The sequence below is a fragment of the Mauremys reevesii genome, linkage group 11 (genome assembly GCF_016161935.1).
Source record: "Mauremys reevesii isolate NIE-2019 linkage group 11, ASM1616193v1, whole genome shotgun sequence".
Classification (NCBI taxonomy): domain Eukaryota; kingdom Metazoa; phylum Chordata; order Testudines; family Geoemydidae; genus Mauremys; species Mauremys reevesii.
This window is the reverse complement of record NC_052633.1, coordinates 59,995,981-60,022,498: the sequence shown is the minus strand read 5'-3', so window position 1 is coordinate 60,022,498 and position 26,518 is coordinate 59,995,981. Positions and strand designations below refer to the sequence as shown.

General features: G+C 40.9%; 1 protein-coding gene across 3 annotated transcripts in view; it reads left to right on the top strand.

Annotated features, from left to right (window-relative positions):
* The window catches only part of MGAT5 (alpha-1,6-mannosylglycoprotein 6-beta-N-acetylglucosaminyltransferase), a 235,215-nt gene that overhangs the window by 180,211 nt on the left and 28,486 nt on the right, over positions 1-26,518 (top strand). For all 3 annotated transcript variants that reach the window (XM_039494729.1, XM_039494731.1, XM_039494730.1), the window contains exon 12: positions 19,557-19,706. In XM_039494729.1, the coding sequence (XP_039350663.1) occupies positions 19,557-19,706 (150 nt within the window). The remainder of the gene's footprint in view (positions 1-19,556; positions 19,707-26,518) is intronic.

The window sequence follows — 26,518 nt, the reverse complement described above, 5'->3', positions numbered from 1 at the left end:
ATCCTATCTTAATTTTAAAATTTCCGGTGATGTAGAATCCATGACAATTCTTGGTAAATTGGTCCAATTATTAATTACACTGTTGTTAAATGTGTGCCTTATTTCTAATCTGAATTTGTCTAGCTTCAACTTCCAGCAATTGGAACTAGTTATATAGTTGTCTGCTAGATAGAAGAGCACTCCATTATCAAATTTCTGTTCCCCACATAAGTACTTACAGATGGTGAAATCACTCTTTAACCTTCTAAAAGGTAATAATTGGAGATATACCAATCTCAGAACTGGAAGGGACCTCGAAAGGTCATTGAGTCCAGCCCCCTGCCTTCACTAGCAGGACCAATTTTTGCCCCAGATCCCTAAGTGGCCTCCTCAAGGATTGAACTCACAACCTTGGGTTTAGCAGGCCAATGCTCAAACCACTGAGCTATCCCTCCCCCTTCTTTATCATAAACAGATTGAGCTCTGAGACATTCACTGTAAAGTGTTTTCGTTTTCCAGTCCTTTAATCATTCTTTTGGCTCTTCTCTAAACCCTCTCCAATTTTGCAACATCCTTCTTGCATTGTGGACACCAGAACTGGACATAGTGTTCCATTAGCATGGTCGCACCACTGCCAACTGTAGAGGTACTATAACCTCCCTACTCTTACTTGCTATTCCCTTGTTTATGTATCCAAGGATTGCATTAGGGCTTTTGGTCACAGCATTGAATTGGGAGCTCATGTGAAGCTCTTTATCCACCTAAACCCCCAAGTCTTTTTCAGAGTCACTACTTTCCAAGATAGCATCTCCAGTATCCTGTAATTATGACCTACATTCTTGGGGGTCCTAGACGTGTGACAGTACGTTTGGTTGTATTAAAACATATTGTTTGCTTGTTAACATGTATTTGTTGTCTGGCATGCAGTCAGCCCTGTGTACACACACATGTGAAGTGTACTCCTTACAGACAGGTTTGACTTCTGGGAGTGGAGAGGGAAGCATATTTGGGTGATGAAATCCATCGGACCAACAAGGTTCCTGGGTTGAGCTGTCTGTGCGGTTGGCTTAGTTTGTGGTTTCATTACCTGTTTAGTGGCCTTGTCGTTTGTTGTTATGAGTAGAGTTGAACTCAAGTAATCTATTTATGCTATTTTCTTTATATTTTGTATCAGATCACTTAACCAAAACTATATAAATCCCACCTAGTGCATATGTTTGTCCAGCTTCTGATCAGCAACTGTAATGGTTAAAGCAGTGGTTCTCAATCTATTTACCATTGTGGGCTGCATGTACAGCTCTCTGTTACGTGAGCCGCATCCATGCAATATATATATGTTACCTGTATGGCCCTGAGGATGTCACATGGGTTGTAGCTGTGTGCTGCTTGGGCCATGGGTTGAGAACCAGGGGTTTATAGCATCACACAGGAAGTTGGAAGACCTAGGTTTTAGGATTGGCTGTGCCATTAACTTGGTTTATGACCTTGAGCAAATCACTTAACTTCTGTGTCTATTTCCTTATCTATTAAATGGAGCTGTAGTATTTCAGTTGCCATATAGGAACTTATATTCATGCTTATAAAGCTCTTGGATCTGTAAAGGTTTGTATATTGTTACCTTTTACTGCTTGGTACTCCTGTTTGGTTCTACTGTGCCAAGAGCACAGCTGGTCTCTGTTGCTGCTTGTGTATTATGAACATAATTCTTTGTCTAATTCCAATCAGTTTGTACCTATTGAAGGGGGGATGAGGTTGCACTGGTATCAGTGGGGACATAATTTTGCCTGAAGAACCTTCATTACTGAGGATGATACAGAAGAAAGAGAGAGCCATTTTGACTTCCAAGCTGAGTTTGCAGGATTGGCAGTTAGAAGCAACTTCAGTTTACTTGTAAACTAAACAGATTTGAACTGAAATAATTGAGACAATAAATATTGGACAGCACACTGCCATTTCAGTGTGACTTCAGAACAGAACTACAAATTAAAGTAGAATCCTGGTATATGGCGTTGTGGCGTTGGTATAATTCCCATACCCCCAGGTGACACAGGGCCAAAAAGGTTAAGCAACTTGAAGGCTAATTGACCCTGATTCAACCTTTGGAGACATTAGTATTAATGATCATGTTTTTTGTGTGTTTACATATATATTTTTAGGGGGTAACAATGTAACCAGCAGCTCCTGTCTATGCTGTACTCTGTTAATTCAGAGATCCAAAGAAGATCTTAACATTTAAATGAACTATAAGTATACTGATGTCACTGCCTTGATTTCTCTTTGAAGTATATAGTATATCACGTGCAAATGGTGGGAGATAGGTGATTACTTTGTTAATCCAATACTTTGGTAATCTAATTACCGGTAATGCTTAGGAAATACACCGCTACCTCGATATAACGCCACCCAATATAACATGAATTTGGATATAACGCAGTAAAGCAGTGCTCGCGGGGGGGAGAGGGCTGCGCACTCCGGTGGATCAAAGCAAGTTCAATATAACATGGTTTCACCTATAACACGATAAGATTTTTTGGCTCCCAAGGACAGCGTTATATTGAGGTAGAGGTGTAGAAGTTTACTTCAAAAGCCTATTGTTCACCCAACACTGGTGCTTCAGCTGAAATATTGTATCCAGTTTTGGGCACCACACTTTAAGAAAGGTGTGAACAAATTAGAGAGAATCCAAAGGAAAGCAACAAAAATGATGATAGGTTTAGAAAACCTGACCTATGAGGAAAGGTTAAAAAAACCTGGGCATGTTTATTATTGAGAAAAGAAGACTGAGAAGAGACCTGATAATGATCTTCAAATATGTTAAGGGCTCTTATAAAGAGGACAATAATCAATTATTTTCCATGTCCACGGAAGGAAGGACAAGAAGTAATGGGCTTAATCTGCAGCAAGGAAGATTTAGGTTAGGTATTAGGAAAAACTTTCCAACTCTAAGGCCTGGTCTACACTAAGGGCGGGGGTCGAACTAGGGTACGCAAGTTCAGCTACGCGACTAGCGTAGCTGAACTCGAAGTACCCTAGTTCGAACTACTTACCCGTCCAGACGCCGCGGGATCGAAGTCCGCGGCTCCAAGGTCGACTCTGCCACCGCCGTTTGCAGTGGTGGAGTTCCGGAGTCGACCGGAGCGCACGGGGAGTTCGAACTATCGCGTCTAGATTAGACGCAATAGTTCGAACTCCGAGAAGTCGAACTCACCGCGTCGACCCGCGCGGTAAGTGTAGACATACCCTAAGGGGTAGCTAACCTCTGGAATAGGCTTCCAAGGGAGAATGTGAAATCACCATCAATGGAGGTTTTTAAAAACAGGTTCAGCAAACATCTGTCAGGGATAGTCTAGTTTTACTTGGTCCTGCCTCATCCCAGGAGGCTGGATTTGACTTTGTGGGGCTCCTTCCAGCCCTACATTCCTATGACTCTTTGAGGAAATCACTCCAGGAAAATTACAATGTAATATATTCAACCACAATTCTCATAAAAATACTTTTATAATTACAGCCAGTTATGAACACCCAGTGCCTTTTGATCGACGGGTATTCTTCATAAATGGTTATTGTCCATGTAATTTTTTTTTGTGTGGAAGATTTGGGGTTATTACATATTTAGTTTCCTTTTTAGTATATTTCAAAAAACTGAGCTAGTAGTATTCTCACTGAACACTATCCATACCTTAAATAGTACCTAAAGAATTTTTTTCCCGCCTCCATGGATTCTCTGTAGGTACTGGTTGGAAGAAAAGTCAGGGGAATTTTTTAGTAAAGATCAGCCTTCCAAGCTAGCACTTCTGTGGTTATTAGAGATTGCTGCTGACCATGAGCTTGCCCTTCCCCTCTTTTTACATTGTTCTTACACATTGTATTTATAACATACTTTCATTGTACTTATCAGTTTTGAAGCCAGTAGATGTAGGGAGAAAAATCTCCTTTTAACTCCTTACAAATGCAGACGTCATCCTTGCTCATCATTCACTTTTCCCTCCAAATTTACACCACAGTTATTGCCTAATTTATCAATTTAAATTTATGCCAGTACTATCAAAAAGCAGCTCAAATCCTGTCTTCCTATGGCAATTGTGGCTTGTCTTGAGGGAGGCAGCCATTTTAATTGTCACCATTCTCCAGACAGGCCTACTTGCTTTCATTGAATACATATGGAGAGAAACAGACTAGCAAAAGAAGTAAACAAAAGCCATACATATGGCTGTGCATTTGTAAATCATCTTGCAGACATCAAATTTTAAATGAATAGTTGGAGATGTTTTATTAAAAATTATTTTTTATTAAGCTAGTCTTCCTTAAATTAGTGTTTTTATTTAAATTTAGCATTAGCATGGCTCAGCTATCAAAAGTTCTGCTTATTTCGATTTTCTTTCTACAGAACTGCGTACCAGTACAGTGAATTAATGCAGTCCTGTAATATTGAGTAAGACTATCAGCTAACAAGATTTGACTTGCACAAGCACCACATCCCCAACTATCTCTTCCCCTGCACTCACTTCCTCCACCCCACTCTTTCGCTGTGCTCCTACTGACTCGCTCAACTTTAAATGAACTCTTTTCTCTTTCAGTTCTGCCCTCTTTCTTTTTAAGAGCTTTACTTCTCCTCTCTGACCATTTCTTATGCTGTCAGCTCCCTTTAGCTCCTCTTCACCTTCAATTCTCTTAACCCTTCTTTCTAGCACCTGCTCTTTTATCTGTCTTCCGTCATGTCCAGGCCAAGATCCCACTGTCACCCAACCCATCTCTTCTCTTGCGCCATTTCTCCCCTCTTCTCATCTCTGCTGCTATGACTCTGAAATCTACTCTAACTTTTTGCCCCTAAACTTTCAATTTTTATCCCCCTGCATTGCTGTTTGCCTCCTGTCATCCTTTTGTTCCATCTATTTGTCTCCCTCCCCTTTATGTGGAGCCATTTCTGCTCTGATTGATTCCCCTCTCTTCTCCTATTTTAACCAAGTCCTGCTGCTGAACAAGCTTCAATTTAATGTCCTACCTCCCTTCTTCCCCTTGTCTCTCAAATCCTAGAGCATGCTCTAATTGCCTTCACTTCCCCTCCTCCAGCTCTCTCCTGGATCCCATCGAATCTGGCTTACACCCTCTCTCCTGCCTTCACAAACAGTCCTTACCTAAGGTTACTACTGACCTTCTCTTAGCTACATTAAAAAGACACTTCTGTTCTCATTCTTTGACAGGGCTGATCTATCTCCTCCTCTGTTTTCTCTCTAAACTTGATTTCCCTGACATTATGTACCCTTGGTTCTCCTACTTTTACTCCTGAGGGCATTCTGTGCCACCAAATAAATTTTTTTTGCCAAAAAGTTAAAAATTCTGCAAATTTTGTTTGTCAAATAAATGTGGAGGCTCCAGCATGGCATTGGGGAGGACAGGAAACTGGCTGCACAGAAGTGGGGGAAGGGAGTTTGCAGAGCTACCTACCGCCAGGGGAGAAATCTGGGGGTTGGTCTGACATGACCCTGGATGCTGTGCAAGGAAAGAGGAAGTTCTGTCCTCCCCAGCTCAGCCGAGACTAGCAGCTGAGCCTGGCACAGGGTAGGAGCCTCCAGCCGGGTCTTCCCCAGGCCTGCCCCACAGTGATTTACCTCTCTGCTGGCTGCCCTGGGCACCCAAAACATATTGCTGGGGAGGGTCGCATGACCCTCTTGTGGCTTCCCGTTGTGCCCCATCAGAAAGTCATTTTTCTGCAGAGAAGCAGAGAAATCTGCAGGGGACATAAATTCTGCATATGCGCAGTGGCACAGACTTCCCCCAGGAGCATACTTTGCTGACCCACTCTCTCAGCATCTCTTTTAAATGGCATCTCATTTTCCCTTCTCTCATTTCTTGATTTCCTTAGATGCTCTGTCATCTGACCTTAACTCTTGTATCTTGATATTTTCCATGTCATTTGATTTCCTCATATGACTTCAGCTAGTACTTCTACACCTGTGATCCCCAAGGCTGTTTCTTATTTATGTTACAAGATCATTGTGAATATGTGTATGATATTATTAACTTACAGGACCTTATACAGTTTTTAATCTGACTGTGCATCCGGGCTACTGTACTAATGCATGGAAACAGATTAAAATGGGACTACCGAATTCAGTCCACATGACAGAAATCTAAAATAGACTGGGGGAGCTGGTTGCCCTACTTTCTCGTCCACCGTGTTATTCCCATGTGTGTTAAAATTTTCTTTTGCTAAACTTGGACGTTAAGTGATAATGGTTATCCAGGTGTATGCTTCAGCATAGCTACTGGTTTCTCCACATTACATAGCGATGGATGCTGGGACGCCTTTATAAATAGTCCACTCATCTCCACTAATAATTCCAAACCCTGTCAGTATCTTAGAAGAATTTTACTACTCCTACATTGTAGTAGATTATCTTACTGTAGTTTTACTAAAATGTTTTGGACTAGTATTGTTTCTTTATGGCAGGGTTGGGAATACAACTATAGTTAACCTTCTTTTAACTTGCATAGAAATTTAAAAAAAAAAAAACATTTTCATGATAAAATCAACAAGGAATGGTTATGAAGAAGGTAGTGTTTGAAGGGCGCGCAGATTGAAGATAACCTACATGGTGACATTTTTTGTGAAATGCGCCAGACCAGTAGCTCTGGAGACGGAAATCTCCGTTTCCTAGAATAGAAAATGCACAGGCATTGGCATGTTTCCCTGGATTGCCTTTCTAATGTCCCTTAATTCTTTTAGCTAAGACTCTTTCCCATTCAGTCATTGGCACCTCAACTGAGACTGCAAACAGTTGTGGCGTTTGATGTAGTTTTTGTGATGGGGACACCTGCTTACCTGGAACTGTATTGAGGTTACTAGCTCATTTAACACAGACTTCTGAATCTCCTTCTCATCAACATAGTAATGACTTCAGTCAATTCCAGCTTGGGTTGGATTTGAACTGACAGTATAAAGATGAAAAACTCTTCATCCCATTATCAATACCCTGACCAACCCCAAGACTCTGTCCCCTCTGGGGACACACATGGTGTTTATTAATTTCATAAGGCAAACACTGTTATAGATCAAAACAGTACAGCAGAAACCCATTTATCCGATCTAATTGGGACTAGGGCTAGATCGGATAATCAAAATCCACATAAACCAGAAAATAGGAAAGTGCAATGCTGTACCGCCATCTAGTGGCCCCAGGAGAGAGCACCCTTTTTTGGGCCTGTGTATGCTAGTTGTCCAGTTAAAACGGAGATCCGGATTATGGAGGGTCGGATAAACGGGGTTCTGCTATATGTCTCTCCCTCACAAATAACTCTAGTTTCTCCACGGTGTTCATGCACCAAAGTGCATCATTTGTGCTCTTGGTTTGCATTCCTAGCTTCTCTTCTGTTTTGAAAATTAAAGTGGTTCTTTCTTAAAACTGCGTATTCTCTGGTTAGAACAACTTCAGAGTGTGGCATGATCTTAACATAAGGCAGATATCGGGCTTCCAGCTACCTTTGATCTGGCATAGGACAAATAAACATCCAGGTATTAGGACTTCTGAAAGATGAACGGGGTACATTCAGGGCACGTGACGACACCTACAACAGCAGTTCTTGTTTTTTTAAATTGCACTAATAAAAGTTTATAAAAGTTTATAAAAACTGGCACATGTTCTCATTTTTAATAAGGGAAACTAAACCTGGGACCACAAACTATTCTCCATATGTTTTACAATCTGAACTACAAGGACCACCAGGCAAACAAGGGCTCTGATTAATTGTTCTCTAACATAATTGGCCTGTGATTGTGAACATAATGTTGTTTAGTGGTTCAGTGGTGAATGAGACTAATATTGTGTGAAGGTGACCTGAATAATTTAAAATCATGAAAATTTGTCATAATCTAGGCTGCCAAATTGAAATTAAAGCAAGTTTCAGTTGATGCCTTTGCTGCACCAGCTTCAAGCAGAGTAAAAAGAGACTTCAGTTTTCTTAGTGTCATGCTTCCATTTATTATTACAGCAGCATTTATACTTCTGAAATTTTAATTTACCCAGTTTAAGACTTCAACCCTTCAGGCTATATCTTCCTGTTGACAGTGCCTTAGGGAAAGATGGTTGTCATTCCATTCCTTTGATGTGAAAGGCTTTATCATAAGGCTTTTAAAAGTAGGTAGAAATAGTTGGCATAAAGTAATAACAGTTCTGTGCGCAACGATCAACAAAAGTGTCTTTCTTAAATGGCAAGTTTATTGTAGCTGTCGAATAAAATGACTAAAAGCTAGTAGAACTTCCCATTTTGGGTATGAGAAGAAATCATTTGCTGCTTTTTGATGCGACATTTAATGCTGTAAGCCTAGTTTGCACTATGAGCAACAGAAAAGGAGGGACTGAGCCACTCTGATCAAAACCTGTGCCGAGAACTGAACAAGTAAATATTGTATTCATACCAGTACTCTGGAATCTGCTTTTACTTCACTTTATTTTGGAGAGAACCAAAACGCAAGACAAAAAACCTGGTGGCATCCAGTTAAATGATTTTGGATGAAATACATTTGTAGATAACAAGATGCTGTAAGGAACCACCAAGTAGCGAATGAAAGCACATTGAAATTAAAAGTGATAATGAATTGACTTTCAAATTGCAGGTCCTGATTTATTTATCAATCTGTACTTTCTAATGCACTTGCAACAGGTTAGTTAATTATACATTGGCTTGGTACACCAATTTTAATAGTTTCCTTTATGCAGTGTGTTTGAATTTGCAAAGGTTCCATGGTTATTTGTGACATTGATGTAAAAAATAAAAAAGCAATTGTAGATTTTTATTTTATTTTTTAATTTATATGACACTTTCCAGGACTTTCCAGGACACTTGTCCCAAGGAGCATTTAGTTTAACCCAGACAAATAAAATGAAAAGGACAAAGTTAAAATGCACAGAGACATGGACACATCTGTGAGATCTGTATTTTGTCTATACAGATGTATATGTATTTTTTGGTGCTTTATAGTCACCAAACAGAGAAAACAGGGTCTGACCCAAGCAGATCACAAACTAAATAAGAGTTTACAGTTTAAAGTAGCTTAAGAAGTTTTGTGGGATTTGGTTTGGTTTGTGGTTTTCTGGGCGGGAGGAGAAAGGAGTATGTTTTATGGAAGGAACAAATTGAGGGTATATCTGTACAGGAAACAGAAAGGAGACTTTGTCATTTGTTCCAGTTACTCAGAAGTTTCACTTGGCTTTAGGGAAGGGGTTTGCTATATTTTTTTTGGACAATAGTTTTGTTTTTTTAAAAGCTTGCTTAATTTTTGTTTGTTTCACATCTCTTCTCATGAGTAACTCTTGAAACTATAGTGCCTATTACAAATCAACCCTTTCCAATCTGGACTATAGGAGCTCACTTTGCAAACAGAAACAGTGTGTGTAGGCTACACCATACAGTCCTTCACAATGGTACAGGTAGGCCAGCTAATATTTCTAATAACTCATTTGAGTTTAAGTATCCATTACTTTTTTAAAACTAGATTATCTGAGGAATGAATTCTATTTTGGATGCTACATTATTTATGTATAGGCTTAGGTCCTGATTCAGTAAACCACTCAAGCATGTATTTAAGTGCTGCCTTGAATGTAGATACTTTCCTGAATTTGGGGATCTTAGTTATTGGTGGATACTTAATCAGTTTGGACCTCTAGAGATGTCTAGAACATAACAGATTTGGAGGAAGGAGGTTTCCCTTCCCATTATGCCTCAGGAACTCCCATGTTTTATTTTCCTTCAGGAGCAAGGGATCTACAAGTAAATATACCTGGGCATCCCTGGGTTCCTTCTTGATTACAGATGAGCCCTAGCAATGAAGTTCTTTGCTGGGCTATTTCAAAGTTTATAGACGCGTTTCAGGTTTGCGGTTCTGGCTTAGCCTTTTCTCTACAGTTGACCAAATATCTGAGATGGCAAAGGCTGGATTAAATTAACTTCTGTTTACCCAGTTGGTACTGGAAGTCAAGAAGGGATTTGTGTGTTGTTTACTGTACAGAGTACTGTACATAGCTGAAGGGAATTATATTTGCTCCCTGGACAGTGACCATTTTAGAGAGAGAAGGGTTGGCCTGGGCACTTTCAGGAAGACTGTCGCCTATAATGATTGTTCCCAGCCTCTCTGCCATTGGACAATATTCTAAGGAGCGGAGACCGTGGTTTCTGGGAAATCCGTGTTCCCATAAATTACAAACAATAATTGAAGATAAAGGGTAACACTTGGAATAGTAACACAAAAATAAGGTTCAGTGTTGCCCCTAAAATCAAGGCTATTTCTGAAGATGATGATACTGTCATCGCCCATTTTCTTGCATAGACACAGTTTTGTTGCATATGTAGATTACTGTGTTAAGAAAGCGTAGCAGGTAATGTAGATGTGAGGATTAGTCTTGCTTTGACCAAATTCTTGCTAAGAATTGCCCCTTTCATCAAGTGGAATACATTATTTTGAGAGAGAGAATGTGGCTTGCCCAAACATATATGCCAGAACTGAGAAATCTATGATTACCATAGGAAGAGACAGATTTTTTGTCAAAAGACCAAATAACGGTACTTCTGAGGTTTTTTGCAGTGGCTTTGTACCTTACTCGTTAGAAAGCTGGAAAAATAACTACTGCTAGTTGCTTCTGGTACTAGCACTCTTGAAAATAAATAGAAATTCATCCTTAGTTCAAGTGATGGGAATTGTTTTTGGATACAAGCTTCAAAGGACATATTCCTTGCTGTCTCAGAGTAGCAGAAACAAGAACAGAGAATCAAATTAATTATTCTATCTTGCTCTCATAAATACTTTTCCAGCAAGATAAATGTTTAGCATTATGATTTACAGCATTTTCTGCACCATGTTTTTGCAAATATTAACAGGATTTCCTTGATGAGTAATCTGGCTGCTCTTGTTTGTTATGGAAACAGCAATGACTCTGCATGGCCTTCACTAGAAGACCTGCCCTGAATAATCTCTATGGTAAAGCTGAAGAGAGTTACAACTCATTTTATGAGAAAGTGATGCCAGCTGTGCTGTCAAGCACCAATGGAAGAGAACATGTTTTTGTTTGAATTATTTTTCCTGCCTGAGAGCTTTGGAGTATTCGAAGTGGTTCCACTGGGATTACTCCAGACTGGTTAAAGAGTCTGATGAGAAATCTAAACTGAACAAGGAACCTATTTGTTCTTCCTAGATTAGTCCTATTCTGGTGTCTAGGTTTTGAGGATACCTATCTGCATGTTCTGATGTGCACATCTCTCCAGTGAATTTCTAAACTTTGCCATATGTGTTGTACATATGAATTATTGCTACACCTTCCTGTGCACTTCTCAAATATTTTAGGCCAGAAAATATTTAGATTTGGGGGTTGTTTGCTGTGAAATGGTTGTCATTGGAGACTCATAATGAAGGAAAATATAATCCCTCTCAGTTGATCTCTCTTGCCACCTGTTGCTATATGCTATAAGCTGACTTGGAATAGGAGGAACTAGCAGAATAACTGTTTGCAGGTATGACAAATGTACCTTTATCTCTATGCACTGAGAAATATATGTTGGCAACATGCTTTTTACTTCTGCGGTTCATTCCAGAAGGCTAAATGATGAAAACTGAAGAACAATGACTAAAGATCCTCAAAGTTTTCATCATGAGTAGAATTCTTGCTTACCAGGAGCCTAATCATTGTTATTGCTTGCCCCGCTCCAGCACTCCAGGGTCAGGGGCCGCGTCCCGTGGCTCCCAGAAACAGTGGCATGGCCCCCCACTGACGCTCCAGTCAGGGGCCATGCCACGCGGATCCCGGCAGGGTGACCAGACGTCCCGATTTTATCAGGACTGTCTTGGTATTTACTTGTTTGTGTCCCCCCCACCCCCACCCCAACTCCAACCCGGGCCCCGCCCTGACTCCACCCATCCTTCCCCCATTGGATCCCTCCGCAAATCCCCGCCCCCAGCCTCACCCCCTCACTGCCCTATTGGATCCCTCCCCAAATCCCCACCCTGGCCCTGCCTCTTCCCCAGGCACGCCGCATTCCTCTTCCTCACCCCTCCCTCCCAGGCTTTCACTGTATGGCAGCGCAAGTGCTGGAGGAAGGGCGGAGAAGCAGGACGTGGCAGCCAGTTCAGGGGAGGTGGAGGCAGAGCGAAGGTGATCTGGTGCGGGGTGGGGCGGGGCGTAGAGCTGCTCAGCCCCCACCAATTTTTCCTATGCTTTGGTGGCTCTTGGTTTTTTGTTTTGTTTTTTCCTCCGTCACCGGCTCTCGGTGTTTTTTGTTGCTCCGCCAACGCGCGCACATGCATCCCCACGCGTCCCGATATTTCACGTCCCTCATCTGGTCATCCTAGCTCCCAGAAGCAGTGGTATGGCCCCCACTCTGGTTCCTATTCATAGGGGCAGCCAGAGACCTCCGCTCTGCACACTGCCCCTGCAGCACCCATTGGCCGGTAACTGCAGCCACTGGGAGCTGCAGGGGCGGTGCCTGCGGATGGGGCAGCGTGCAGAGCGCCTGGTTGCGCCTCCACATAGGAGCCGGAGAAGGGACATGCCACTGCTTCTGGGAGCCACTTGAGGCAAGTGTCGCCTGGACCCTTGAGCCTCTCCCCACACCCCAACCCCCTGCCCCAGGCCTGATCCTGCTCCTGGCCTCCAAACCCATCGATCCCAGCCCAGGGCACCCTCCTGCACCCCAAGCCCCTCATCCCCAGCCCCACCCCAGAGCCCACACCCCCAGCCGGAGCCTGCACCCCTTCCCTCACCCCAGCCAGAGCCCCCTCCCACACCCTGAACTCCTCATTTCTGGTCCCACCCCGGAGCCCGCACCCCCAACCAGAGCCTGCACCCGAACCGCAATTTTGTGATCATTCATGGCCTGCAATACAATTTCTATTCCCAGATGTGGTCCTCAGGCCAAAAACTTTGTCCGCCTCTGCATTAGAGAATGTATTATTTTCAGAAACAACATTTTCCTTTTCTAAGTTTAAATAAAGGTTTCAAACCCATTTAAAAACCAAATCAGTAGGTTTTAGGTATTTACCTCACATTCATTTTACTGTCACATTATGGGGGGAACTGCTCATTTGTTAAAATATAAAAAATATACTAACTCTACATTATAACAAAATACTTTCATATTTTTGTTCCAGTGAATTAAGCATGAGGTGCATTTCATTCTGGTAGTTTTCTTTGATTTAGAACATTAGTATTGCATGGTTTATTGAAGAAAGGAATTAAATTACTTAACCTTAAAGTATTCATATTTTATGCTTACAAAACGTCAGAATTGAAGTGCATTGTCTTAGCAGCGTGCAGAAGCTTGTGTTGTCTCTTTGTTAGAAAAAATATTCCACTGCTATAATATCAAACGTTGGAGGGAGGGAGAAATCTACTTAATGTAACTATAAAAGTCATCTTAAAAACATCTACTTGTATATGATTATGTACTTTCCTACCTCAATCTTGGATCCTGTACTGAATTCTCTGGATAATCAATACATTTGGTTAAATTTCTCAAATTTATTAAGAATCATTTTCTAACGTTTTCCTACTGTTCAGAAAAATAGAAGTTGTACAGTGTGTTGTGGGCGTTTATTTTCCTGACCATATTTCAAAATAATTATATGAAGAAACAGATCTTAGATCTAGGAAGATTTAATTGACACAGGCAAAAAAGAATACTTCTTCCAAGGCAGAATGGCGTTAATTACCAACTCAGTTGGCAGAATATGAATGGAATAATTAAACAAATGGAGAGACTAGGTGGGTAAGGTAATGTAAGAGCTTGTCTCTCACCAACAGAAGTTGGTCCAAAAAAAGTTGGTCCACCCACCTTGTCTATTTCATATCCTGGGACTGATACAGCTACAAGGACACTACATAAACAAATTGGGACACATTCCGTGATTTTGAAGCCTATTAATAAATATAGACATTCTGGCAGCATCAAGGAATGGTTTAAATTTTATACAGTATCTTTCCTATTGCTTCTTTAGAAGAATTTTTATTTTTATTCCATCTCCTACCTTTTTTATTCTATTTTGTGGGAAAATTGCTTAACAGTGCAGACAACTCCCAGTGGAAAAGTGTACTTCTGTCGCGCAATAGGAGGAATTGGAGAATTGGCTTGAGATGACAGTGTGAATAAGAGTCTTATATATACCCCATTGTATTTTCATAATGGAAAAGTTCACTGAAGAGAGAGATTTTAATGGGAATTAGGCACTTTTGAAATTCCCACTGCGTCTCTCTCTTTGCATCTTTAGGTACCTAAATACCTTTGATAATCTGGCCTCTGGCCTCAGTTCTTCTATTGCTATATCTCTGAAATGGAATAATGCATATGGTTCTTTAGGAGCCTCTAGGAGGGGCTGTGAAGACTGGATAACTTGTGTGTGTTTTTATTTTAAGAAGAAATGTGCTGTGTAAGAGCTAGGTAACTATTTATTTCTCTGAAATCAGTAACATTTTGAGGACATCCATCTATTTTTCTTTCTAGCTGTTTTTTCTTTGCCACTTACAATATATTCATATTATCATGGTTTTATTTATAGTGTACACTATATGACTTTTGCTGATAAGATTCAAGGTGAGTTTATTATTGTTTCTGCAGTAGGCAGATTATGTTGTCATTAATACCTATGCTTTATAGTCTTATCTATTTTCACCTTTAAAACACTGAACCATAACTCCTGGACTTTGTTTAGGCAGGCACAGTAAACCTCAACTGCATTAAGAAAACAGGAATGGGTTTTACAATTTGTAGTTCTGCAACTTGAAAGAAAAGCCTGCATCAAAGAGATCTCTGTAATCCACCCCCAAAAACTCCAAACCCATTGTGAGCATTTTGACTAGTAAAGTTATTTTCTAAATGGTAGTATTCTCTTATTTTCAGGAAGCTTTTTTCATTTACCATGTGGGATATATCTGATCCTAAGTCCTATCTCGCTTTTTAATTGTGTATATTCTGCTTTATAAACACTAGGAATTTGGGGTTCTTACGTACTTGGTTAATTTTGAAGTCTTCATTTTTCAGATAGTAACGTGTTCATGTTAACTAATGATGGCAGCAGAGACTGGAAATCCAAGCTCTTGGTTTCTGTTGCCTGCTATTCCAATGATTTACTGCATGACCTTGGGCAAGTTACTTAACATCTCTCTGCTCAGTTTGCTCCTAATAAAAGGATAATACTTGAAGTGCCTTCCTCAGTGGAGCATGATGAGATTTAACCGTTTGCAAAGCACTTACTTTTGTAAGGCACTATTTTAAAAAATAAAGGTCCTTTACAAATGAAAAACATACTGTGAGATAATATGTAAGTCACAGTGGTACAGCAGGGCGCTTCATATTATATTTTATTGCTAGTCTAACCTAGTTGGCTTATCCCTGTGGTATTTTAAAGTACATAATTCACCTGAAGCTATTATTTCCAGTCACTAAATATAATATTTGAGTTGCTAATAATACTACATATATAGCCTTAAGCTATAATTATAAATATCTAAAGAAATAAATGATACCATGGCATTTTATTATAGCCAACTCTGTGTTTTCTTTATCTCATTGTTGGGAATAGTATCTCGCATGTATTGAAGGTTTGGTTCTTTTATGGGTCATTTATATGTAGCGTGTAGTTTTTTTTTCCCTTTATGACCTAACTTCCAATGGGAGATAGGGCCCTGGAGCTTAGTTCTACAGGTATTTAGGGTGATATTGGATAGCAAATTAGACATGAGTTTTCATTCAGTGCGGCAGGAAAAAGCCAAAATAATTTGGGGGTAAGCGCTCAGAGATGTCGCATTATATCACTGCCTCAAAAGGGAACATAGCCCATTTTGGAGGCCACTGGAATAGGACTTGAGATAAGACAAAGAGTCTACTGAAAGCTCTTCTATTCACCTGTTATTGTGACACTGAGAAAGTCACTTCAATTCTGTGCCTCTGTTTCTCTTCCAACCTTTTGTCTGTCTTGCCTCTTTAGATTGAAAGCTGTTCCATTAGGGACTGTTTCCTACTGTGTGTCCATTGCCCATCACAATGGAGCGCCAGCCTCAATTAGGGTGCTCTTGTAATACAAATAATAGAATATAGCTGTGGCATAATTGCTCCTAGCATGTCATGTTCAGTACTGGGCACCTTCTTACCACAAATGTATTGAAAAGAACAACAAATGGATTCACCTGTGGGTAAAATGTAAAAGTCATTAAATATTTACTGCTGTATTCAAAGATAACTAAAGAGGGACATACATTTACAATTATTTGAAGGGTGTGAACACCAATGAGAGGAATTATTTAGGACAGAACAGAGAATGAGAGGGCAGTTTATAGGCATAATTTAATGACAGCTGAGCATGGGTTTGGGAATTGGGAAGGGACTGAGTGTTCTAATCCTGACATGGCCACTGACGTCTTGTGTGGGCTCCATTAAGTCGCTTTCCCTCTGTTTCCTCAATTTTGCCATCTGTGGGAGGCCAGGAGTGTTGAAGTCTATACAGTGTTTCATAATGGTCTTCCAAGGGAAGTGATGAAAGCCTCATAGCTTGAGACAAAATGCTAGTAAATACACAACCAAGGAGATGAACTAATAGTGTAGGTCCCTTCCATCTCTAATTTCTGGGATCTTCTGAATTTCATGACTGTATTCGCAATGGGCTGATGCATTAATCCACCCCAGCTGATGAGCACTTGAATCGTGGCCGAGGCCTTGAGTAGGGGAAGGTACCCTTTTTGAAGTTAGACAAGACAGTGACCCTGCATTGCTTTGGTTTGAACCTGGGTACCCATTAAAGATTTCCGACCGCAGAGCAAGGCTGAATCAATAAAAGGGAAGAGGAGCCTCAGGAAAAAGCCTTTGACAATAGGCATGAGGACAGAACACCCTTTTAGCCCTAGAAGAGGCCCTTCCTGGTCACAGTGGAAGTGGTGTGAGTCAGGCACCTTTAACAGTCAGTGGAAAAAATAATTTTTAAAAAGTCTCAAAACACATTAAGTTAATACCGAATTATGGCCTTGTGGATAGAGCACTAGCCTGGGACTCAGAAGACCTGAATTCTATTTCCAGCTCTCCTACAAGTTTTGCTGGGTGACCTTGGGCAAGTCATTTCACTTCTCTGTGCCTCATTTTCCCCATCTGTAAAATGGGGATAGAGATACTGACCTCCCTTGTGAAATGCTTTGGGGTCTAATAACGAAAAACACTATATAAGAGCTAAGAATTATTATTTGTTTACTATTCTTATTCTTACTATTATTATTAGTCTTGAAAATTGACTTTTCAGAACTCTGTTTATGCATGACTTTGAGTCTTCTCAGCCAATATTAAGAATGTAAATTCTGTTTTGCTGTTTCATTTACTGTAATATACTGTGTGAAACCTTTCTCTCAAGTGAGTTTATTCATTTTACTCTCCCTGTCCCTAATCCTAATGAAATATTTTTGAGTTGTTGGGATTGTAAGAAGTAGTACTTAACTGTACTTAATTATTATTATTGTCTAGATAGCCTTTGAATTAACTATCTTGTGGCTTATACAGTATTTTCTGTGGATTTAAGGTTTTGTAGAGACTAAGCAGCAGCTGCCAGAGTTGGATAGTTCCTTCATCCCTGCCTTTTTCCGTCCTCTAGACTACGAAAGCCTTTTCATATGTTGATTTGTACAGGGACAATCTGGATCTTGGATTTAGTTATCAGACAAGAAAGTTTGGTTCTCTCAATATTTTTGTTGATATAAATAATAATTAGCCAGTGCATTCTTCCTAAAATGTAGTATGGGGCACAACTAGCTGATCAGAGACATTTAGCAATGGGGGAGGCTGTGAAAGAGCAAGTTGTCCACTTCCCTGCAAGTGTTACCAAACCACAGAGGAAGCTAAAGCTAGAAACCATCTTTTATTTTCAAGCCTCAGATTGGCTACACTGAATACTTAATGCACATCCGTTTTTGGTAAGCAGTAAATTATAAAATTTCACTTGTCTAGGCTTTGTGTCTTACTGTCCCAGGCTTCCAAGTAATAGGATTTTCCTAGGTCTTGGCTACACTTGAGAGTTACAGCGCTGGTGGTGGCTTTACAGGGCTGTAACTCACTCCCGTCCACATTGGCAAGGCACATACAGCGCTGTATCTCCCTGGCTACAGCGCTGGTTGTACTCCACCTCGATGAGAGGAATAAAGAGAACAGCGCTGCAGCTGTAACTGACCTCCAGAACCTTCCCATAATGCTTTTAAGTAAAGATAACTCTCTTTGTTTTGTTGTGATGCCTCTGTTTGTTTTGTTGTGAACTGGGGCTCCCGGAGCTGCTTATAAAAAAAAACAAACACAGCTCCTGTTTGCTGTGAATGAGCTCCATTTGGAACTCCCACAGCTAGTGTTTGCTTGAAGAGAGGGGGCTTGAGGAGAGAAGCAGCATGGCGAGCGGGAGGGAGGGTCCGTTTCGGGGAGGCTGCTTATCTGGTCTGTGAGGAAAAAAACTTTCTGTGAGCGAGAGAGGGGTGAGGGAGGGGGTCAGAACTTGCAGCTGCTGACAGAGTGTCGGCTCCAAAAATCCACTCTCTCTCTCCCCCACGCTCCCTGTCACACCCCACCCCCTTTTGAAAAGCACGTTGCAACCACTTGAACGCTGGGATAGCTGCCCATAATGCACTGCTCCCAATGCCGCTGCAGATGCTACAAATGTGGCCACGACAGTTCGGTGGTAGCTGTCAGTGTGGCCAGACTGCAGCACTTTCCCTATTCAGCTTACGAAGACAGGTTTAACTCCCAGCACTGTACAGCTGCAAGTGTAGCCATACCCCTAGTCTACTTCCCCTTGAGGGAACTTCGATATCACCGTTGGCCAACTTTCTTATACATAGCTGTCAAATAATGGTGTGTAGGGGTTGCCTATGACAAATCAAGTAGGGTGGAAAATACAAGCCTAGAAATTGTCCTGGCACCAAAGAGTCAAGACATTTGTTTCTTGGTGTTAAGACTAGACTGTGTGGAGGCTTATGTCCAAATCTTGAGAGAAAGCAGGGGCATGGCACTAGTGAGATAAGATTAACTCCTTCTTCCTTCACAGTGAGGATGAGCAAAGGCCAATTATATTGAGTTCTTGACAGAAATACCTTAACAATGCTTCTAACCAGTTTGCAGGAAGCTATTATTTTTAGGCCAAACTGTGTAACTGTTGTTTGCATGACTGTGCAAAAGTGGAGTAAGTGTGGGTTACAAAATTGAGTTTTATTATGTGTAGAAATGTTTTCAGTTCACTTCTGTCTTGTAAATGTGTATTGTCTTAGTTACTACAGTTTGAGGGCCTGGTTGTGCCCCCTTGAAATTAATAGCAATTTTCCCATTGAGTTCTGTCGAACAGGAGCAGACTGTCTATTGCAAACTAGCACAAAACTTTTAGAAATTAATACTTTAAAATGCTAATCATATAATATACTATCAAGTCTTATGTCAAAGATGTGGTTATGAAAGATGAAAACCACTGGCCTCCTTTCATTTAGGGCTTTGGGACATTGTTTTAGGTAGATAACCAGTTCTGATTAGGACAGCATCACTTCTTTGTTTGTAAAGACTAAAACGAATTTTGTTTCATTTTATAGGATAAGAAGGCTTATTTGGACATCATTCATACCTACATGGAAGTCCATGGAACCGTCCACGGGACAAGTACTGTCCATATGCCCAGCTACGTGAAAAACCATGGCATCCTTAGTGGGCGAGATTTGCAGTTTCTGCTGAGAGAAACAAAAGTAAGTTTATTGCCAAAAACGCTAAAACCACTAAAGAATTACTGTACCTGAAGAACTCAAATGCCATCTTGCCATTAGCTGACACGTGCATTAAGGGGCTTTAGAAACACAAAGCCAAATAAAAGGAAATTTAACCTGGCCTTTGGGTATGTACAAGCACCTAAGATTGCCCTAACAATGCCTTAGTTCATTTTTAAATCCACAATTTAAAAGGTAGGTGCTATCTGACAACTGCACTGGAGGCGCTCATACACTGCCCTACCAATGACTTTAACCTGGAGTCACATCCCTTTATAGTGATAAAAAGCATTTACTTCTCCATTACTTCCGCAGCTCCACATGAGCTCAGAGAGAGACTTTTAAAGTGTTTTTTTGGCCTATGGTCCCATGGTCTGTATTTGAACTAAAGTTAAGATAAGAGCAATGTACACATTTAAATACACTTTTTTCCCCAGAGGTTGGAACACTTTTTTGCAATTTGCCATTCAGTTCCCTTACCCTTGGACAGGTTTATGCAGGCTATAATAATCTATTTTTTAGGAGGATAATTTGAAGCATAAAAACTTGTTAGTGGATCAGGTTCAAATAAAATGTGTAATTTTCAGTCAGTGGGTTTGTGAAGGAAACGTTTTGTGATCTTAAATTTGCAAAATGGAATGTATGGAGCCTTTCCACTTTTTTCCCCATTGTTGATGATTTGTTGCTGTGCACTGTTACAACAGAAGCCATTAAAAAGTAAGCTCCTTTCAGTCATGCTATTCAGTTTATCACAGATCTCCTATTCAAAGTATAGGGGAAAACAGTGGTAGCCTTCCATTTCTGTGCAGTGGCTATGGGAAAATTTTCTTTTTTTTTTAAAGACAACCACTATGTATGCGTACTTTCTGCATACACATACAATGTTACCATGTAAAAAGTCAGCATGTACCTTATATTTGCCACACAGATGTACCTGAGATCACCACAGCTTTCCCCTGCATTTAGAATTTGAAATTATTGTGTTAATCATGGATTCCACTGTGGGTAAATATTGACATTTTAATAATAACGTGAGCATAAATCTCTCCAGTTAAATTTGTTCTCTTTACTGGTTAAAACAGAAATCACGTTCAACTGCTTATTTAACTTCCAGGATGCTTATCACAATTTGCATAGAACATGATACTGTTTATAACTTCTTATAACTCAGTTTTTACCTCTAATCATCCTTCAGTAACATGAGTCTTCCTGGGGCTCCTTTTTACTTGTATTACACTAAAAATCCTAGTTTTCATTATTAAGCAGTTTTACATAGCTATTATTGAATCATCCAATAATGATAGCCTAGTACTGTCAAAATAAAAGGTGGGAGTTGGGTTTTGTTTTAATATGATTTGGCTTCTGATATTTTGATCCAAATTACATTGATCAGATTGATTAGTGACTGAATCAAATGGAAGGCACTATAGTTTGTAAAGTGCTCATGAGATCTGTCTGGATGAAAGAAGTAATATAAAATGTCACTATCATTGTGCCAAAGTATTGAAGTCTTTAAAAATGTTGGATTCCTGCATTGCAACTTGCAAAAATCTACAAGGATTTGTGAGAGTTTGAAAGGGTTTCCACATTATTGCTATGCTTTGATTCTTCCCTGACACTGTAGTTTTGAGTTTGCTGTTTCTCAACTGATGGTGTTTAGCAGCTGTAGGTTCTTGAGACCAGTATTGAAATGCTAGCCTGTTACATCTGCTTTTAAATAATCTCTTCAAATATTATCTTTGCTTCTTTAAATTAGATCTTTAAAATCATATTAGTGACATCTTGCAAATAAATCTTTCTATTTTTCAAATATTTTTCCATAATGTTTATTTGATAATTTGATATTTGATAATTATCAAAGCTCTCTTAAACAAAGGATTTGCTTGCTTGTACATAGCCAGGCTAACATAACATAAAAAAAAAAGACAGGTAGCTAAGACATCAGATCTTGTTCCAATTTTTAGGGTCTTGTCTCATTCTCAGGTCAATCAAAATGAAATGTCTTGCTGATGTCATGACCAACTGAGATCGCTTGTTGATTCTTTTATGGGCTGTTATGATGTGGGTTGTCATTTCTCTTATTTTTAGTATGTCTGACATTTAGTCACTCTGATATATTTAGCTTTACACTTGCTTTAATAAAAAATAAATAACAGCAGCCTGAGATTGAGAGTGGGAACTGAGATTTATAAAGTAGTCAGATCTGAATAAAAAAAATCTAATATCTACGATTAGTGTCTCATCAGTAATACAGTGACTGGTCACCTGACTTGAAATCTGTATGTGATCTGATCACAGTACTAAATTAGTCCTCCGCTAGTGTTTGCTGTTAGTGTTCACTGTGACTGTGCATTTGAATATTTTGTTCATGGCTTTCCTGCAGGGCAGGAGAGAACAGCTTCTCATGATTATAAAACACCTTCACTATGACTATTCACTTGTATCTGCATCAGCTCGTTTATTGAATCTTGGTGGGCTGGCTTGTTTGTATCAAGTTAATCATGGAAACCCCACACTCTAACACTGCATTGTTAAAGAACAGTGAGAACAATATTTCCCCCAAAAGCAATATATCCTGAAAGACATGATCTGGTAGCTTAACAAATCTTATAACATGCATGTTCACGTTCCCTGGTTGTGTCTCTAATCCTATTTAAGTGTAGGCACAGGAAGAAGCCACTCCTCCTCCTCCTTCCTTGTGCAATACCTGCATAAAGTGATCTAGCAAATTGTTAATGGTTCAGTTATGTTTCTCTGCTCACTAGGTCATAGTGTATAGTCAGGACACCAAAAGCACTTGAATAATAACTGCTATAGCCAATGGTGAAGCTGGTATCTATATGTTCAATTGCAACTTCAAGCATAAACCTGCTATTTTTTCAGCTTTGCCTCTAAAATTATAATAATATACCTTCAGAGACTCTTTCACCTTCAAAAGTTCTGTTTCTAAGCATAAGTTTTCAGACATAAAGGGCCAGCCACATTCTTTCATTGCTGTGAAATCCAGTATTGTACTTCCCGATTAGTGCAAAGCCTCAAATAAGGATTCTGTCCTTGAAAAGTCAGAGATCAGTACAAATTATAATTAAGTCCATCACAAAATACAGATGCCCACAAATATGTCAGTATGGAGCACCCTCAAAAAATTTTTCCATCTCAAACCAGGGGCGGCTCCAGGCACCAGCATGCCAAGCGCGTGCTTGGGGCGGCAAGCCACAGGGGCGCTCTGCCGGTCGCCGCGAGGGCAGCAGGCAGGCTGCCTTCGGCGGCATGCCTGCAGAGAGTCCGCTGGTTCCGTGGCTTCGGCGGACCTCCTGCAGGCGTGCCGCCGAATCCACGGGACCAGGGACCTCCTGCAGGCAGGGCCTGCTCCAGGGGTTTTGCCTCCCCAAGCAGGCCCCCCCCCCCCCAAAAAAAGCCGCGATCACGATCTGCGGCAATTCAGCGGGAGTGAGGGACCCTCCGCCGAATTGCCGCCGAATACCTGAAAGTGCCGCCCGGCTCCAGAGTTGCCATTCCAAGAACCTGCTTGATAAGCTGGTGCCTGGAGCCAGTCCTGCCCACAGGCAAGCCGCCGAAGGCAGCCTGCCTGCCTTGCTTGGGGCAGCAAAATACCTAGAGCCGCCCCTGTCTCAAACTAGATCCAATTTCTGCAACATGTTCCAAGAATCATAGTGAAATAGTGTTTCCTAATATCCAACCTAGGCCTCCCCCACTGCAACTTGAGACCATTGCTTCTCGTTCTGTCATCTGCCACCACTGAGAACAGCCTAGCTCCATCCTTTTTGGAACCCCCCTTCAGGTAGTTGAAGGCTGCTATCAAATCCCCACTCACTCTTCTCTTCTGCAGACTAAATAACCGCACTTCCCTCAGCCTCTCCTCGTAAGTCATGTGCCCCAGCCCCCTGATCATTTTTGTTGCCCTCTGCTGGACTCTCCAATTTGTCTACATCCTTCTTGTAGTGGGGGGCCCAAAACTGGATGCAATACTCCAGGTGTGGCCTCAACAGTGCCGAATAGAGGGGAATAATCACTTCCCTCGATCTGCTGGCAATGGTCCTACTAATACAGCCCAATATGCCATTCGCCTTCTTGGCAATGAGGGCACACTGCTGACTGATATCCAGCTTTTCATCCACTGTAATCCCCAGGTCCTTTTCTGCAGAACTGCTGCTTAGCCAGTCGATCCCCAGCCTGTAGCGGTGCATGGGATTCTTCCTTCCTAAGTGCAGGACTCTGCACGTGTCCTTGTTGAACCTTATCAGATTTCTTTTGGCCCAATTCTCCAATTTGTCTAGGTCACTCTAGACCCTATCCCTACCCTCCAGTGTATATACCTCTCCCCCCCTAGCTTAGTGTCATCTGTGAACTTGCTAAGGATGCAATTCATCCCACTATCCAGATCATTAGTAAAGATGTTGAACAAAACCAACCCCTGGGGCAACTAGACATCAAGCCGTTGATCTCTACCTCTTGAGCCTGACAATCTAGCCAGCTTTCTATCCACCTTATAGTCCATTCATCCAGTCCATACTTCTTTAACTTGCTGGCAGTAGATGACCACTAAATTGTGATTTTTCAATCACTGCTTTGCAAGCCCCAAATATATGGTTGAAACATCTGAAATAGTTCTTAGTTTCTCACAATCATCATCAAGAGCTTGAAGCTGCCACTATATTGTGCGGCTTATAGATCAGAATTTGAAAATGCCTTTCAAAAGAGGCATTTCTCAAATAGGGAGAATTTATAAAATGGCTAGTTTAAGTGTGTGGTTGATGTAGTGCATAACAGCTAGACCTCAAATTTTTTGACTCAACAGTTTCCCGTTGGAAAATGCTGATTGGACGGAATTAAAATGTTCTGTTGGGAACATGGGGATTCTGTTGATGCTTTCCTGCCTAACCCAGGCTCCTAGACTACCCGGGCTGTCAGGAAGGCAGTTGGGGAGTTCAGATTGGAAATGTTTTTAAAAATTCAATTTTTGTTCTTCCAAACAGAATTATTTGAAAATGTCCATCATGCATCTCTCATGTCCATGCCACCCCCAATGTGGAAGATTTCATGACTCCAACTTTTCATTCTGATTCCGAACAAAATTGTTTTTTAGAAATGAGAAATTTCCTGCAGAATAGAAATTCCAGTTTCCATACAGCTGTAATAACATAAGCAGTGCCTTGTTAACATTTTGCTGCAGAGTGTAACAATCCCTAAAACAGAAATCAAATTCAGCTGTTGTGTAGGCAATGTTAACCAAGCAGACTTATTAACTTTCTCATGCTGCAGTTTACACAGCAGTATAGTTAAAAGAAGCTTATTGGGAGCATAATGCTATATTTTTTGGTTCCATGAATTTCACAGTGGAGGAAACCTATTCTAAAGGTGTTTTTCTCATTTACAAGAGGACTGTACTTATCCAGTGAGCTTTTCATGTATGTGAGAAAAATGTATCTGAGTTACATCAGTATCTTTGTTGTGAGCCTCTCAGCTCTGGGCCATCTCTCTTTCTGCAGTTCAGAATAGAATGTATTTATAAAATAGTCCAGTATTGATGCCCACACAAATGGTGATAAACCTATCAGTGCCAGAGAATAGATTAAACTTTCTAGGTAAGCAAAGGATATTAATGAGAGAGAAAGACACAAAGCTTTGTAAAGTTTTGTGGTTTTATGGAACTGTAACACTTGGGGTATGATCTGGTATATACCAAATACATTTTTAAATATTCATCTTCGTCTAGCTCAATAAATACAAAATGTTAACTGTATTAACAAAGTAAAAATCTATTTTTTTATTTCCTTTTTTGCCGTTATTTGCAAAGTCTGCATGCCTGAGTTTTTCTGAATTATTATGGTATTTACAGTAATGGTCTAGTACAATGGTCACCAACCGGTCAATCCTAGAGGATCTCCCAGTTGATTGCGATCTCTGGCGGTGCAGTGTGGCCATGGCTAAGGCAGACTTCCTGTCTACCCAGGCCCAATGCTGCTCCAGGAAGCAACTAGCATGGTACCAAGGGTGTGGGGACAGGGGTCTCCCTCTGCCTGCTGCTTCTGCCTGCAAGCACCATTGGTTGGGAGAGCTGCAGGGGCAGTGCTTGCAGAGAGGGGCAGCCCACAGAGCCACATGCCTCCTGCCCTCCCCAGAGCATCTAGTACTCATCATAGAGAGGATCAACCGGCATCACCTATTTCCTCTAGTAGAGTTGATCCTCCAGAGGAATTAGTTGAGCAATCTTAGAACCAGTGAAGGAATCTCCACCCTACGGCCAACATCTCCTGATCATCTCCCGATCCCTGGTGGTTGATTTTAAATCCTTCCAGGATCTGGTCAAAAGGGACAGAGACTCCTTGAGGTTGCCCCTCAAGGAGGTTACAGAGTCTCATCATAAGCTGCTTGATGTCCTTCACTCACACTCATTGATCCTTATAGCCTTACCTGTCAATGAGGCTCTTCTAGATCCAGCAAAGATCTGGCACACCCCAGATTCTATTCTGCCTATGGGAAAAAGAGTGGACAAGAAGTATTATGTTCCAGCAAAGGATTTGGAGTTTTTATTTTCCCATCCCTCACCTGACTCCTTGGTAGTGGATGCAGTGAATGAAGGTGGTAGGTAGCACCACGCTAAATCCAGGACTCAGGACAAAGACCACAAATGTTTGGACCTACTAGGGAGAAAGTCTTACTCCTCAGCCTCCCTACATTCAGAATTGCCAATTATCAGGCTTTGGCAAAATACAATCATGTCAATTATAACAAGTTAACCTTGTTCCTCAACCGTCTGCCAGCGGAACACA